The sequence below is a fragment of the Castor canadensis genome, chromosome 2 (assembly GCF_047511655.1).
Source record: "Castor canadensis chromosome 2, mCasCan1.hap1v2, whole genome shotgun sequence".
Classification (NCBI taxonomy): domain Eukaryota; kingdom Metazoa; phylum Chordata; class Mammalia; order Rodentia; family Castoridae; genus Castor; species Castor canadensis.
In genome coordinates this window covers 138,420,883-138,438,281 of record NC_133387.1, presented here as the reverse complement: position 1 = coordinate 138,438,281, position 17,399 = coordinate 138,420,883, and the positions used below count along the sequence as shown (strand labels likewise).

The following is a 17,399-nucleotide window of genomic DNA, read 5'->3' as shown; positions in this document are numbered from 1 at the left end:
AGTTACTCAACTGGAAAGGCTGAACAAGAGGATACATGGAAGTTCCTTCCAGACTCCACCTTCATACTTATTTTTTCCAAGTTGTGATCAGATCACTGATGCTGCATGGATAAGAAACCATGAAAGCTGGCATATGTGGTGTGACTCTAAACAGTATGGTGAATGCTTTTCCCAACGTGACTTGAGAAACCTTTCACCTTTCCATTGAGCCTTTGATAGTGGGTCAAGTTTGTATAATAAAAACAGGCTCAGTGGTATTCATAAAGTTTAGTGTCACCTGTTATTTTTTTGAAGTTGCTGCAATTTTTTCAGTTGGTTAGTAATCTAGACAGTAATTGGTTTCCCTTGTGAAGCCCACAATATTGGAAGGAGCTTCGTGTAGCTCAGCAACTATTAATGATGCCTATTTCAGAACTGAGACAAACTCTCAGGCCCATCTCCTTCCTCTCTTTCTGCCAGGGTAGCCCAGGAAAGGGAAGTAGCCTAAAGCTGGGAGGAATACCTGGGGAGAACAGGTAAGACAGAGGAATGAGTAGGAAAAATAACAAAGGATGGGGCGGCAAGTGGAGAGGGAAGGTACAGCAAGACGCTGGTGAGGCTGTTCCTGTTGCCAATGGGTAGCAACTTCCCAGCAGCTCTGCTTCCCTCTCCTGCCTCAAGGAGACAGTGAGAGGTGTGCAGAGCACAGAAACAGCTCTTCCTAGCCTAGCCCCAGTGCCCTCCAGGCCTTCCTAACTGATTTATTTTGAGGTTGGCATTTGACACAGACTGACTTACAGAAACTATGTGAAAGACACCATTCTCAAATTTTGTTACTCGGGATTGCTAAAGTTCTATTCAAAGGAGTCAAACACAGACTGGTACGAACCTGGAGAAATAATGCATTAGTGTGAATGAATTTCAGAGTGTGATTTCCATTCAAACACGTTATAATGGCCTTTTACCTGTAAAAGACCACAGCTTAATATGACAGCACAGCTTTTGCTTTTATCATTTTGAAGCAATGGGGCTGAGAAGCAAGGTGGTTCATAAAAGAAGAAAGGCACTAGGCACCAAGGAAGATGGTGGGTCATTGAGGAGGGGACATTAGGAGAATTTGAAGGTATTTAAATACCTTCAAATGTAACAGCTTTGCTTAGCCCCAGTTTATTTTTGAGTGAAGATTAAGGAGATGTGTGCTATAATATATTTCCTGGCCTGTTTGCCTTTGAAGGCATGTACCTAGATGGAAACCCCCTCTGCTCTGCAAGCCCTGACCAGTTGAAGACTTGATTTGGTATCACTATATAAATGATGAGTCTCTTTGCCCTTAATTAAAGTTTTATTTGTATCAGTGTCCTGAAGGGCTTGGTATCATTTAACACGTATGCCTGGGCACTAGAGGTATAGAAATCAGGTCCCATAATCACACCTTCGTTATAGGCATTTGATAAGTTGACATCCAAAAAGCATTTATAAACTGTCTGGCACTCAACACAAATGACCTCTCATTATTATCATTGTTGCTGTTGTTATCTTCAATAAATTGTCCACATCTAAACTGGCTGGAGTGTGAAAGATATTTCCCCTGTCCGGCCAAATTAATTTTTTTTATATTTGTTTTTTAAATAACTTTTTTTCTGATCTTTTTCTTTTCTTAGCCTTTTTGGATTAAATTTATTTAAGTTATATGTTCTGAACTTAAGTTATATGTTCAGTGGCCTTAATAAAGAGGGTAGTAGTCATTTATATTAATAGATTTGAACTATTTTAATAGATGATCATTGGTAGATGTTATGTGACTCAGACATTAACTTTTAGGAACACTCTGGGAAAGGTACATTCTTCTTAATATCTTTGTTTTATAATTACATCTTTCCCTATCCTTAAATGGGGTTTTGAATAATGTAGACTTTGATACAATTGTTTGTTTAGTCTAGTTTTGTTTTGTTAAGTAGAAGTGTGACTGAGGAAATACAGAAGGACCTATGGAAAAGAATAGTCTTACAATGTTTTGAGATATTGTGCTGAGTTTAAAACCTTAGGCACCATCCTTAGCAGTGTCTTTGCTTGAGTGTTTCACTCCAGTGAAATTTATATCTGTCGGAGTAGAATATGCACCTTTACCATTACACAAACTCACAATGGCAATGCTGTTTATGTTAGCATTGACTCTCATATAAACAGTGCAGTGTTGTTTGGTTTAGCCTGTAGCCTAGCATAGAAGAATGGTTAATTTTGCTTTTCAAAAGGTTACTGCCTGTGTGACTACTGCCATTTTGACTAACAAGGTGAACTTGAATCAAAATATACTTGAGCTATTCCACATAGAATCCTATTTTGTTTTATAAACAAAGAGCAGAACTTAGATGGAGAAGTAACTTTTCTTATTTTGAGGTCATATGCCTTTCTGAACTTGGACCGTGTCAGCCTGGCTATCACAGTACTTCTGCACTGACCTCTCCCTAGGTCAGTGTAGACAGCCCTACTTGTTTGGGAGCAGAGACCATAAGGATCTGCTGTGGCCTGAGTTTGCTTCTCACCTAAACAAAGGCTGCTCAATTTTCTCTCTCCCCCTCCTGCTGCCATATGTTGACATTTGCCAGTGAGGGTTGGGCTACTGAAAAGCTCTATTTGAAGGAAATAATCAGATAAGGCTTAAAAGGACATTTATTGCTTCCTTGAAGCAGATAGTGGGGTCAACCCTTTGGGGAAGTCCTTGGGTTCAATACCTAAGGAAGAGAGAGACTAGAGTCAAGAGAGTGCAGACAGAGAAGGTGAGCATTGTGCAGCCCAGTATCAGCCTCACCTGACCCCAGAGGAAAATGGGGAGCTGCAGTGACTTTCAGAGTAGTCCCCCACTGGGTTCGAGATGACCAGAACTTTGTCCCTGTTTCATAATTTATCATCACAGGTACTTAGGGAAGGTGTGACCTTGGGTGAGGCAGGTCCTTGAAAAAGCCAAGATCCAAAGGCAGGCAGTCTTCTGATAACACTCCCAACAGCTGGGGCAGTGAGTCCTGTCTTGAAGGGAAATTTGGGTCTCACCAATGTGCATTCCCTAAACACAAAGAAAACCATCTAAGTGGTTTGCGTGTGCCACTGAAAAACCAAATTGGTACTCCCTACCCTTAGTCTGGTTACCCAAGTTGACCAATTCTTGTTCCACACTTAGACCACAAGTTCTTTGCTGACAGACTTTAATATCTGCTTTGTGGAAAATCAGATTGAAAAGGAATAAAGGAAGTAAGGTAGACCATAGAATAATTAGTATGGGAGTTCAATTCAATGCAAAACATGGAGAGCAAAGGAAAAGCAAAATTTCAAAATAAATGATATTTGGAAACCATAGTTAATTGTTGAAACAACTGTACCTGGTTTTAGATTCCCAAGAAGGGTGAGTTTACTTTTCTCTAATCTCATGAATTTGGTAAACACCTGGGGTGAATCTGTGCTGAGAGAAGAACACACTCTTGAATGGACTATTTCCCTGTGCAGCTTTTATTCTGTAACAATGGCTGCTTCTAATGACATGGTTTGACTGAATGACTAGCTGTTTCACGCTTTCTTCTATGAATACTGAAACTCTTCTTTGTGTTCCAGATATTGATGAATGCAGTACAATTCCTGGAATCTGCGACGGGGGTGAATGTACCAACACAGTCAGCAGTTACTTTTGCAAATGCCCTCCGGGTTTTTACACCTCTCCTGATGGTACCAGATGCATAGGTGGGTTTGATTGCAGACATCATGCATGGTTTTTACAAATCAGTTCTGCAATGAACATCTTTCAGAACAAGCCTGGTTGGGTGGGGGTGCATATCATTTCTCAGTTGAGGTAAAAATGTGCATATGTGGAAATGTATTGAACAGCTGGGCACCCTGTTAAAGAACAGATGCATCCTGGGCTTTGCTTTGGGATTTGTTACCATACCTTCAGTCTTTTCCCAGGATCTGTGCTAATTTAGGTCAGAAGTTTTGCAACAATCACTTACTTGGCCTTCTTGCTTTCTGGCTTCTGTACAGTCCGTCTTGTCAGATTTATCTTCCTAAAATTGTGCTTTGATTAAGTAGCACTCTTGCTCAAATATCTCCAGTAGTTTTCCACTAGGACTTGGGAATGAGGTTGGGGAGGGGGACAGTGACTAGGGAGAGGATTCTCTCTAATCCCCCCATTATACACACACATTCTTTAGGCCTATTTTTCCACTCTTATCTGATGGTGTTAGGCGTCTATGTAAGGCATCAATGAAATAAGGGTACTATTGTTTACAAGTTATGTTTGACAGCATCTAGATTTAATGATTGTTAAGACTTCCTTCAAAGTCTAGTATTCTAGACTTGGGAGCAGGTTCCAGAAAGCACAATCTAGTAGTTAAGAAGCTTCACTCTCTAATCTCCTCCCAACCTTACTATCCCTGTGGCACAGTCCAGGCTTCTCACTGCAAGTGGGCCATTCATTTGGGTCCTTTGTGCCTCGAGTCACATGTTACACCACTCAAAACACAGATCAGCTGACTTGAAAGCAGTTTCTCCCTTACCTGAGGACATGCTTCTCATAAATGACTTTGTAGGGAAATCTATGTGTCTGAATGTTTTTATCTTCTGGATTAAGTTGTAAGCTGTCCTTGAAGACTGTTACCCTTGTTATCACTGGTCACAGCACACATTTTTGTATGTAGTAGGCACTCAATAAGTATTTGTTGAATATCAGAATTAGTAAATCTTTTTTATTTTCTTGGCACTTCTGAAGTTTGAACTCAGGGCATCACTCTCTACCACTGGAGCCATGCCCACCAGACCTTTTTACTTTTAGTTATATTTCAGATAGGGTCTTACCTTTTTTTTTTTTTTTTTGGCCTGGGTCTAGCCTTTGACTGTGATTCTCCTACCAATTTCCCCTATGTAGTTGGAATTACAGACATGCACCACCATGCCCAGTCAAATAATTATTTGTTATTATCAGGACAAAGCTAGCAGGTCTGTGGCACAAAGTCTTGGGGAAGGATAAATCCTGTTTTTTTTAATGTTTGCTTCTGGTCCCATATTTTCAAAGACACTCTCATCTTCACCACAGATTTCAAACCAAAGCTGAAATGTACTTGAAAGTCACATATAATAAAAGCCAAGGACCAGCTCTTTTGTTGACATTTGGATAATTACAACTTCCCTAGTAAGGGAAGTATATCTGGACTTTTCCTTAGAAAGAGCAGTGGTGTCTGGATTCATGATTTCCCCAGGTCTATCATGGATACTGGAGCTGCAGAGAAAGAACAACTAGAATTCATGTAGCTTCTTTGTTTTCCCACCTGCACCAGTTAGCACATAAAATTCACTAAAGGTGATCAGAAGAGAGGTAAATCAGGAACTTTTCTTGTCCAGACAAGAGGTAGATTTTGTTAACTCTCAGAGACTCCCAAACTACATTAAATGGATTAAAATACATTAACATATCAGATGGTTTACATTTTTAAAATTCTTTGCTTTTTGTCAAATATAACCAAACTGACATTTTATAAAGGAGGAGGGAGAGAGAACTAAGATTCCTGGATCACCTCTTAGGTGTGAGGTATTTTATTATGTAAATTATTTGATTAATGTCCAGGACAGTATTATAGATGAAAGAAGGTGTGATTCCGAGAGGCTAGGTAAATACTTTGGTCCAAAGGCTTGAGCAGGAGATGAATGGGGGGCTGGGATCCCACCATGGGCCTGCCCAGGTTTGCAGGCCAGACTGCTCTCATGGCCTCCTCCCATGAATGCCAGATACAATGAACTCTCTTGCCCATACCCCAAGGAAAGCACTGCTTCTTCTTCCTTGGAACCGTATTGTAGCCATAATTAACAACTTGTACAGAACGATCCAAGTGGCAATTCTGTCTTTCCTAATACTCTTATTTCCCTTCAACCACAGAGACCCCTCCCCCAAATTACTCCCATAGACAAGAAAATAAAAATAGTTCCCAACATATAAAGCAATCCAATGTTTATAAGTTGGATTTCAGAAATAGTGAAAGTAACTAATCGACAGGAACTCACTATTTAGCCTACATTGGCCTGGAACTCATGATCTTTCTGCCTCAGCCACCTAAGTACTAGGATTACAAGTATGGACCACCAAGCCTGGCTCTGTAGTATTGTCTTTATGTATCTTTTATAAGCATAAAATTTCTAGTATTACCTCTGTCACCACATTCTGACACTTTTAACCCTCCCCATCACCAACATTCAGCTTTATCCTAGCTCTTAGTATTCATTCTATGATCTTACTTTGGTCCTTTATAATTCTTTTGTGTATGGCTTTCTTTCCATATTAGTGTGATCTATCACTTCAACTCCTAAGAGCATCCTGTCCCACTTTGGGCCTCACAACGAGTAGGTCCTGGTTGGACGCAGTAATGTTAATGGTTGGTTTGAAGAGGCCTGGGATGGCCTGAAAATATTTATTTAATGATATAATATATGTGCTTTGATATCATGTGATTTCTGGCTTCTAAGCATAAGGGCCAAGTGAATCTGAAGGGGAGAAAGGAAGAAGGTTCCCTATGCCTTTTCGGTCAGATGTCTTGGCTAGAACAGATTTAAAACAGCGAGGATATCTGTGATTCCTCCTGCTTCTCTTTATGTCCTCTGGATCTGACAGTCTTCCTTGCCAATGCTTGTAGGTCTTCAGATTAGCAAAGCCACCTTTATCATAACTCTGAGCAGAGCGATTCAGCCCCAGAATGGTTACTTACCCCCTTTCTGAGACACGGCTCCCTAAGGAAATACAAAACTTCAGCTGGTGTGCCCTGGGGTCAGTTCTTCCAAATGGCCCCCGATTTCCAGTTTTCTTTTGCCTTTTCTTTCTTATTAGTGCATAGGTTTTCCTTAAAATTATAAGTTGTGTAACTGTGTGTATTTTTTCCTTCAGAAAAAAATGAGCAAAATGGTTATTTTACATTGCAGGTAGCATTTGTAAATCAGGGATTGCCAGTAATACAAATGCAACTTGTAATTTTTTCAACCTCAACATTCACCATTTTGATTAAAAGTTTCTGATCCATTGATTTAACATATTAGTCAGCCAGACTGGCAATAACATGGTATCATAGATAATTTGTAAGATAATAGACATTAGCCTATTAAGAACTTACTTTTGGCAGTTGTAGGTCCCAGTTTTTCTTTGATAGATAGCCCATGATCAAAATTATATGTACAAATTTTATAGTTTGGTCAAATGTGTACACTGGTTTTTGACCACCAAATTCATTTGAAGCTGGGATATATGCCAGTTTTGAGTACCTCTTCCTATTCTTAATAAGCTTTGGTTTCTATTGCCCAAAATATTTACTAAATGAGTATATAAAGTATTAGTGGCTTTCAGTGTTGTAATTATAATGTGGGCAGTTCTATTTCTCTACCCTCTTCATGGCAGAAATGCCCCTGGTGTGAGGGACTTCACAGAGCACATTTGTCTGTACTTTTCTTTAGCCATTTGTCCTGGACCAGGCCTGAATACAGCTTGTTCTGCCTCTTTGCTGAGAATATTAATCTGACCATAGTATAGGAACTGGGACCACAAAGAAATTTCTGGAAAGTACATTTATTTAGTATTTTAAAGTATTTTTTAGATATGATTTTGTATCTGTAAAGCTAACCTATACTTTTATGGTTTGTCTCAAAAGAAATGCCTTTGCAATGTAAATAATTTAAATGTTTCTAAGTTATCCTAGTTTTATTTTATTTCATTTTTATGAATTTGTTAAAACCCTCAAGATTTGAAGGGTGATAACAATGATAAGCATGATCCTTTGTAAGAGGGCTCAATGCTTAATATTCAGAGTTAAAGGAAACAAGGATGGAGTTTTGATTCTAAAACCTTTTTACTCTACAAAAGACTACCGATTAAATATAAATGACAAAAATATTTAAAGTATCATTTACTTTTCAATACTTTATTTTATTTTAAGCCTTTTTTCTTAGTTTTATGATAGTTGTACAGGAGGTTTCGCTGTGACATTTCCATCTATGCATATAATGTACCATGTTTGATTCATCCCTCCATTATTCTTGCTCTTCCACCTCCCCCTTTTTCAAATGACTTTGACAAGTTTCAGTGTTCCATAGTCATATAAGTGTAGAAGATACATCAACCATATTCCCCCTTCTTTACACTTTTCACTTACCCTACCCCTCATGCCCTCCCCTTAACATGACCTGTTTTTCTGTCCTTTTTTGTTTGCCTGTTCGTTGTTCGGTGAGGTTTTGCCTTGGTATTTTACCTGTGAATATATTGTACTTTAATCAGTCCAATCTCTTCTATTTTTCTTCCTTACCTCTCCCACCCCACCCCATATTGTTCAGCAGTTCAAAACTTTATTTTATATGGATTGTATAGATATATGCTTTGCTTTTTTTGTGGCACCAGAGTTTGAACTCAGGGCCTCACGCTTGCTAGGCAGGCACTCTACCACTTGAACTGCTCCACCAGCCTTCTATGCTTTACTTGAACAGACATACGCCCTCAAATATGTCAGGCAAGCTCCTGCCTCCTCCATTTCACAGTCGTATCTCAAAGGCTTTTCCTATACCATGTGCTGTTTTTGGTAGCCTGAAGTTGTACTGCAATATGTCAGATGTTGTCATGACAGTTAGACATGATGTAACCCAATAAAAGTGATATATAGAAATGTGTCTTACCACATTGCTTTGAAAGATACCTTTCTGCCAAAAAAAAATTCTTCTAGAGCTGTTGTATCCTATAGGACTAAAAAACTGGAATCATGGATGTTTTGAATTTTGAAAATAATTAGTCTTATAAAATTTGTTAGGGCACCAGGACAAAAGAAAATCTTGATTAATAACCATTAGATCGGACTGTAAAGTGCCTCATTTCTTTAAAAAAAAAACAAAAACCTCACAAGTCTGACTGACTCACAGTTTCAGACTGAAAAATACGAAAAAATCTTTTAGGAATGTTGACGATAGCACAGATTTAACGTTGTTCTAAGGTAGATTTATATAAATGTTTGTCTAAAGTGGCTCAAATTGAGTAGCTTGAAACCAAGGACACCCAGGCTCTCTTCAGCATAGAGACATGGCTTTATAAATAATTAACTCTCACTGCAGTGCTTTTCTTAGTCCCCTTTTTCTTAAAACCTATGGCACATATGGTTTTAATCATTGATTCCCACCTTGGGTATGGAATGGGGACTTGGACCATGTACATCGGCACACGGGGCAAAAGGTGTGAAACAAGGCATTTCTAACTGAGCACTGGGCCTGTATAGCTATCATAGCTTCCCTTCCAGAGGACACACGTGTGAGTCAATCCTGCCACAGCCCCACTGTGAGGCATGGAGATGCTGAGGAAGGGGCACCATGTCCCAGGCTTGATCTCAGTGGATGTACATGTGTTTCTTTGTCCTACAGATGTGCGCCCAGGATACTGCTACACGGCTCTGGCAAACGGCCGTTGCTCTAATCAGCTGCCACAGTCCATCACCAAAATGCAATGCTGCTGTGATGTTGGACGATGCTGGTCTCCAGGGGTCACTGTTGCCCCTGAGATGTGTCCCATCAGAGCAACAGGTAAGAACCCTTCCAGTCATATATGGAGAATCCCAACCCAAACTTACAAGCCAATGGCACTGTGCATAGGCAGATCTGAAGGAAATCAGATGAATCAATAAGATTTTAGCAAATATAAGAAATGGCATCCCAGGAAATTTCCCCAGATAATTCATAGAGAAAATACAGAGGTCTATTTAATGAGAACTGTTTTCAGATACCACTTGTTACTTAACTCACTTATTATCGTGGAATAGCAACCTTTGCAAGAAGTCCTTGTTCTGTCTTATTCTCATTTAGATACTCAGTGGCTCTCATATAGTACTCAACAAATGGGTAGGATAAAAGTTACTTCATCTAGAACCCACCTTTCCTTCCCCCCTAACATTTGAAACTTTCCTCTTCCTTGTGGCCAACTTCTGTTGATTTTTTCCTTTCATGATTTCTCTTTTATCTTTCATAATTCCTTTCATTTCCACTAAAATCTTATTGTTTATGGAGTTTGAAGGATTGCAGGAGCCTCCCAGCTGGTGTACATGACATCCACAGCTGACATGTATATTTTCCAAACTACAGTTCATTTGATGTTCAGTTAAAAAATGTCTGGGGAAGATGTAAAGAAAGATGTCCAGAAAAATTTCTCCAGGATAAACTCAGGCAATATTTGGTGGCCCAAGTCATACCTTTTCCTGCAAAGAAAATTTAACCACTTGGCATAGTATTTTGAGTTCCCAAATCTGATCCTACTTTGTCTTGTTATTTGTTGGTATTTATGGTCGTTTATCCTCTAATTAAATTATATGATTGAGTTTTCCTTTGAACATCATCTGAGCATTTTTAAATTGAATCTGTCCTTTTTTTCCTAAAACTTCTGGACAGTTTCAGTCCTTACTCACTACTCCCCACTCCTGCAATCTTTCTTTGCTTTATACCTTCTTATTGGTTACAGATATGATTTACAAACATGACTTAGTCCATGAAAATCCCAAGATAATCGCAGTTGTAACTGTTTCTTCTTCCTCCAGTAATTCTGTTTTGTACTCTTGCTATGGCACTGCTGTATTTCCTGCCTATATGTGTTCATGTATCACTTTTTTTTATTGTTTTATTATTCATATGTGCATACAATGCTTGGGTCATTTCTCCCCCCTGCCCCCACCCCCTCCCTTGCCACCCACTCCGCCGCCTCCCTCTCCCCTCTATCCCCTCACTACCCAGCAGAAACTATTTTGCCCTTATTTCTAATTTTGTTGAAGAGAGAATATAAGCAATAATAGGAAGGAACAAGGGTTTTTGCTGGTTGAGATAAGGATAGCTATACAGGGAGTTGACTCACATTAATTTCCTGTGCATGTGTGTTACCTTCTAAGTTAATTCTTTTTGATCTAACCTTTTCTCTAGTTCCTGGTCCTCTTCTCCTATTGGCCTCAGTTGCTTTTAAGGTATCTGCTTTAGTTTCTCTGAGTTGAGGGAAACAAATGCTAGCTAGTTTTTTAGGTGTCTTACCTATCCTCACCCCTCCTTTGTGTGCTCTCGCTTTTATCATGTGCTCAAAGTCCAATCCCCTTGTTGTGTTTGCCCTTGATCTAATGTCCACATATGAGGGAGAACATACGATTTTTGGTCTTTTGGGCCAGGCTAACCTCACTCAGAATGATGTTCTCCAATTCCATCCATTTACCAGCAAATGATAACATTTCGTTCTTCATGGCTGCATAAAATTCCATTGAGTATAGATCATGTATCACTTTTTTACTAGGTGATAAATCTTATTAAGAAGTCTCATTCATCAAGGTAATCCCAAGTTTCTAATGATTTTTATTCTTCCATAGTATTTAATTAATACTATACTTATAGTATTATCATTAGTATACTTATAGGAAGCATTCAAGTGGGATGAAGTACGTATTAAAAACCATTTTTCCCACCAATTCTAACTAAAGACTGGCTTGGTAACCCTCTTTAACCTGATTCCTGAGAACTATGCTTGAATCAGGGGATTTAGCAGAGACAATGGATGTGAGGATGGATAAATGCAGAGTTAACTTAATACTTTAGAGTGTGCCGTTCACAGTATGTGAATGTGCCATCACCATGGGTTACAGACTAGCACACAGGTGTAACTATAGCCTTTCTGTTTGTCACTGAGAATTATATGTATGGATTAAAGAAGCAGTAAAATCTTATATATATTAAATCCAACAATTCATATATTTTGTCTGATTTGTTCTGTGTTTATGGCCAAAAAAAATAACCCACCCTCTTTAATTTACTATGGGACCATTTACACTGATTAGAAACACATGACTTCCTACTAAGATATCTGACTTGTGTACTGGGAAAATTGCTTTTGAAATATAAATGTCAACCAGAGACACCTGCACACCCATGTTTATTGTGGCACTATTCACAATAGCCAAGTTATGGAAACAGCCAAGATTGCCCCACCACTGACGAATGGATTAAGAAAACGTGGTATCTATACACAATGGAATTTTATGCAGCCATGAAGAAGAATGAAATGTTATCATTCGCTGGTAAATGGATGGAATTGGAGAACATCATTCTGAGTGAGGTCAGCCTGGCCCAAAAGACCAAAAATCGTATGTTCTCCCTCATATGCGGACATTAGATCAAGGGCAAACACAACAAGGGGATTGGACTTTGAGCACATGATAAAAGCGAGAGCACACAAGGGAGGGGTGAGGATAGGTAAGACACCTAAAAAACTAGCTAGCATTTGTTTCCCTCAACTCAGAGAAACTAAAGCAGATACCTTAAAGCAACTGAGGCCAATAGGAAAAGGGGAACAGGTACTAGAGAAAAGGTTAGATCAAAAAGAATTAACTTAGAAGGTAACACACACGCACAGGAAATCAATGTGAGTCAATGCCCTGTATAGCTATCCTTATCTCAACCAGCAAAAACCCTGTTCCTTCCTATTATTGCTTATACTCTCTCTACAACAAAATTAGAGATAAGGGCAAAATAGTTTCTGCTGGGTATTGAGGGGTTTGGGGGGAGAGGGAGGGGGCAGAGTGGGTGGCAAGGGAGGGGGTGGGGGCAGGGGGGAGAAATGACCCAAGCCTTGTATGCACATATGAATAATAAAAGAAAAAAAAGAAATATAAATGTCAACTTGGGAATCACAGCACTGATGTGGATTCCTTGTGTTGAGGCTTTGAATTGAGGCTAGAAGAGAAGGGCAGGTGTAGCGGGCAGCAGGGAGATTGGGACAGATGGAGCAGAAGACCGGGTTCATATGTGTGGCTTTCCAGGAAGCTGCTCTCCCATATGTAGTACTGGAGGATGCACAACCCTGAGATAGGCCTAGGGCAAAGCAGACTGATTAAGCAAACTAATTTTCAGTGGTTTTTCTTTGCTCAAATATTCTAGGACTGATACTGTAGAGCTCTGGGTTCTGCCTATGGAAAGTGATGATATAGGAAGGATTTTAGACTGCTGAGCTTCTCACTCTTAAAAAAAATCATTCATCATCTTTGGGCTAAATGGAGCTAAGAATGATAGAGATAAGTTGAACAAAACTAGCCCTTGCTTGCTGATCTTGAATACAAAGTGGCTCATGGGAAAATTGTTAATGCATAGGAAGGAGTATAGGTCCAGTGTAATACACTTTTCTAAAGCCTTAAGACAAATTTAATGGCATTCTTAAAGTAATATACCCACCTAATTAGCAGAAATGCTGATAAGCTATCCAAATCCTTCTCTTCCTCCTTCTTCTTTCTTCTTTCTTTCTTTCTTTTCTTTTCTTTCTTTCTTTCTTTCTTTCTTTCTTTCTTTCTTTCTTTCTTTCTTTCTTTCTTTCTTTCTTTCTTTCTCTTTCTTCTCCTTCTCCTTCTTCTCCTTCTTCTTCTTCTTCTTCTTCTTCTTCTTCTTCTTCTTCTTCTTCTTCTTCTTCTTCTTCTTCTTCTTCTTCTTCTTCTTCTTCTTCTTCTTCTTCTTCCTTCTTCTTCCTTCTTCTTCTTCTTCCTTCTTCTTCTTCTTCTTCTTCTTCTTCTTCTTCTTCTTCTTCTTCTTCTTCTTCTTCTTCTTCTTCTTCTTCCTCTTCTTCCTCCTCCTTCTTCTTCCTTCCTCCTCCTCCTCCTCCTCCTCCTCCTCCTCCTCCTCCTCCTCCTCCTTCTTCTTCTTCTTCTTCTTCTTCTTCTTCTTCTTCTTCTTCTTCTTGTCTTCTTTCTCCTTCCTCCTCCTCCTCCTCCTCCTCCTCCTCCTCCTCCTCCTCCTCCTCCTCCTTCTTCTTCTTCTTCTTCTTCTTTTCTTCTTTCTCCTTCCTCCTCCTCCTCCTCCTCCTTCTTCTTCCTCTTCTTCTTTCTTTTTTCCTCTTTCTTCTTTACAAATCCGAAAAGAATTTAAAAAGAAAGGCTAAACTGGTCTTACAAGTGCTTGGAAACAAAGCAAGTCCCTTAATAGAGCTGCTATTCAATTAAGTCCAGAACATAATGAAATCCTCTTATATGCAATTTGCAGGGGTAGGCTGAGAGTAAGAATTAGGTATGAGTTATATATGATCATGACTTCAAAAGTTGCAGTTTCAGTGGTACAAATTTGGTGGAAGCAGGCAACCAGGGAATGAGGGATGTGGCATTCCAGATGATAACTCTATAGGAAGAATCATTGTGGTTGACTAACAGTATTGTATTATTCCCAGTCAGGGATGTGTAAACAATATAAAAATCCTATCCAGGTATAACTGAGTACTATAAATCTCCGTGGGTTGAAATTCCAGATACTTAAAATGCAGTAATGGAATTCTCTAAAAACATAAACTTGATCTGATTTGCAAATATGAAATATGATTGAAGAAATTTTAGAAATGGACCAGCAAGTAACAGCAGAATACATGGTCAGTTGTTACGTGTAGCTAAGCATAAATTGACAGAATATCCCATTAGGTTGAACTATGAATGCATTTTAGTAAGGCGTAATACTATGGCTTGGAAAAAGGCAAATTTTAATCTACAAGGTAACAAAATAACTAGCCTAATTTCTATTAATGGCTGAAACTAATATAGGAAGCATCTATGGAGAATAACTGTGGTTTTGACACTAAAATTATCAATATTCTGGTAAGAAAGAAAAAGTTAAAATCACATGATTAGTTTACTTATAGAAGGGAGCTATGACAATGTATAGGAAACATGAGAATGAATAAAATAAACACATCCCTTAAAAACTGGTTATTGTTTCAAAATAGCTTTTTGCAAGCCCAGAGAAAATATGTCTCAATTTAAAGATTTATTCTGATAAAGAACTGGTATTATGAAAAATAGTAATCAACCCAAAAATTTGTGATCATAGGGAAGTGATTGATTAAGCTAGGGTGTGCTAGTTCAGAGACTCATTATGTGCCATTCACACCAGACACACTCCATCTTGGTATTACTCCCCCATGGGCCACTTCTCCATCTATTTTGTTGTCTTTTGCAAGGAGCTCTCAGGGCTCCATCTTTATACTTGCTTCTCTTTACTTTCTATACTTCTTAGATGAACTCATTCATCCCCATGGCTTTAAATACTACCTCTTTACTGAGAACTCCAAAACTTAGGCTGACTTTTCTAGGCTCCAAACTCCCCCTCTAGGCTTCACACTCTCTTCTATCAAAACTCATATATTCTTTGAGTTTTCTTCCCGCCAAACTACCCCCATGACAGTTTTCCTCCCCTTAGTAAAGGACACCAGCATTACCCAGCTGACCAACCAAAACACTAAGGTCATCCTTGATTTCTTATTCCCTCATTTACATTTACTCCTTCATTTATTATTAAAAGATGCTTGGGAAAACTTGTCTACTTCTGCCTAATTCTATCACCACCTCCTGTGCCCAGCTGTCATTATCATACCCCTGTTTTATGGCTCAACCTTGCTCCCTCCATACTTCTCCATATGTCAGCAAGAATGGTCCTCTGAAAACACCATCTGATCACATCCCACTTCTGCTGAAGACATTCAGTGGCTTTCCCATTGCACATAAAACAAAATCCAAGCTTTTAGGGTGCTCTTCAGAGCCCTGTGGAACCACAGGTGGAACAGGATTTGAAAGCAGCATCTCATGTTTTTCCATGAGGTGAATTTTGACATAAGTAAAGACATCCTAGTTTGGGAAGGAGGATGTGATGATGTATACTCTGGAGAGATTTTGGTTTTAATTTATTATTCCAATATGGTTATTGCTGTAGGCGTTCAGACTGAAAATAAAGTCAGATATTTTTCTTTTCTCCAATTAACCAATGTGCTTTAAAGATCAATTTTATTCGAAGATTTCTTTTTAAAGGGTTTCTGAAGACCTATGATATCAGCTAAAGTTCAACTTGTTGTGTTATGTTATGTTGTATTTTTCCAGAGGATTTCAACAAGTTGTGTTCTGTCCCTATGGTAATTCCTGGGAGACCAGAATATCCTCCCCCGCCTCTTGGCCCCATTCCTCCAGTTCAACCTGTTCCTCCTGGCTTTCCTCCCGGACCTCCAATTCAGGTCCCCCGGCCACCAGTGGAGTATCCATATCCATCGCCATCTCGGGAACCCCCAAGTAAGAATGCAAATGTCACCTAGGTTTTTTTTGTTGTTGTTGCATTAATTAGAGTAAATTGTTTTGTTTGTTTATGCAGCCTTTCCCATTAAATAGGTTAACTAATTATTATTACATTGAATTTTTAGTTTATTTGGTGTTGTATATATATTTCCTAATTTTACTATTGCAAATAAAAATAGAAGTCATTTGTACTTTCCAGAAATTGATGTTCTTTTGTTATTGATATTTTCAACTGTATCTGGGAGAGTTATCTGATTCACAGCATGAATTAATAGCAGGGGAGGCATAAAATTGTACTTTGGGTTATTTAGTATACAAAGAGCTTTTTAAGCAGTTAACTGCCAGTAAATCACAGACTTAGTTATTTCCCCTAAATGGAGGCTTGAGAATGAGGAGGTGAATGGGGCCAGGAGAAGCAAGCAGAGGAGCAGGCTGTAGCCCCTCCTGTTACACAGTGCAAATGGGATGTCTGAAGACAGGAATGGAAATATGATCTCCTGGCATACCATTAGTGGTCTTCCTGCCTTTATGACTTGGTATCACATCCATTAGTGCCAGATTAAGTACTGATCAAGAGTTCTGTAGTTATAAATAATTATAATGGGGTCATTGTTATTCTCCTAGGGGTGCTGCCATTCAATGTCACTGATTACTGTCAGTTGGTCCGCTATCTCTGTCAAAATGGCCGTTGCATTCCAACGCCTGGGAGCTACCGATGTGAGTGCAACAAAGGATTCCAGCTGGACCTCCGAGGGGAGTGTATCGGTATGTGACTGATCACTAGGCACCAAGAGGCTAATGCATTTCTGCTTCATGACTGTGTTGGTTTTATATTGCTGCTGTAACAAATCATCTCAATCTTAGTGGCTTAAAACAGTATAAATTTATTATCATTCACTTTCATAAATTAGAAGACCAACCCAGGTCTTAATGGGCTAAAGTCTAGATATTACCAGGGCTGTGTTTCTTTTGGAAACTCTCAAAGAAAGTGCATTTGCTTGCGTTTTTCTAGGCTTTTCCAGCTATCATAGGCCAGGGGCCTCATGGCCCCTCCCTTCATCTTCACAGTCACCTACCTATAACATCAGAAATGATGATGACCTATTTCAAGGTCAGCCAATTAGGAACCTTAATTCCATCTGAAACTTCAATTCCCCCTTTACTATGTAACATAGTCACAGGTTCTGGTGATTAGGATATGAATATATTTGGGGGGCATTCTGTCTACTTCAGTGACATTGAGTTCATGGTTAAATGTATTCAAGGCATTGTTGGTAACTCCAACTAAGTCATCCTATTAAAAGCCTGACCATGAAATTA

At 39.1% G+C, this 17,399-nt stretch overlaps 1 protein-coding gene across 2 annotated transcripts in view; it reads left to right on the top strand.

The window, feature by feature from the left end:
- The window catches only part of Fbn1 (fibrillin 1), a 237,322-nt gene that overhangs the window by 112,107 nt on the left and 107,816 nt on the right, over positions 1–17,399 (top strand). For both annotated transcript variants that reach the window (XM_020160570.2, XM_074065892.1), the window contains exons 9-12: positions 3,583–3,708; positions 9,394–9,552; positions 15,891–16,076; positions 16,704–16,844. In XM_020160570.2, the coding sequence (XP_020016159.1) occupies positions 3,583–3,708; positions 9,394–9,552; positions 15,891–16,076; positions 16,704–16,844 (612 nt within the window). The remainder of the gene's footprint in view (positions 1–3,582; positions 3,709–9,393; positions 9,553–15,890; positions 16,077–16,703; positions 16,845–17,399) is intronic.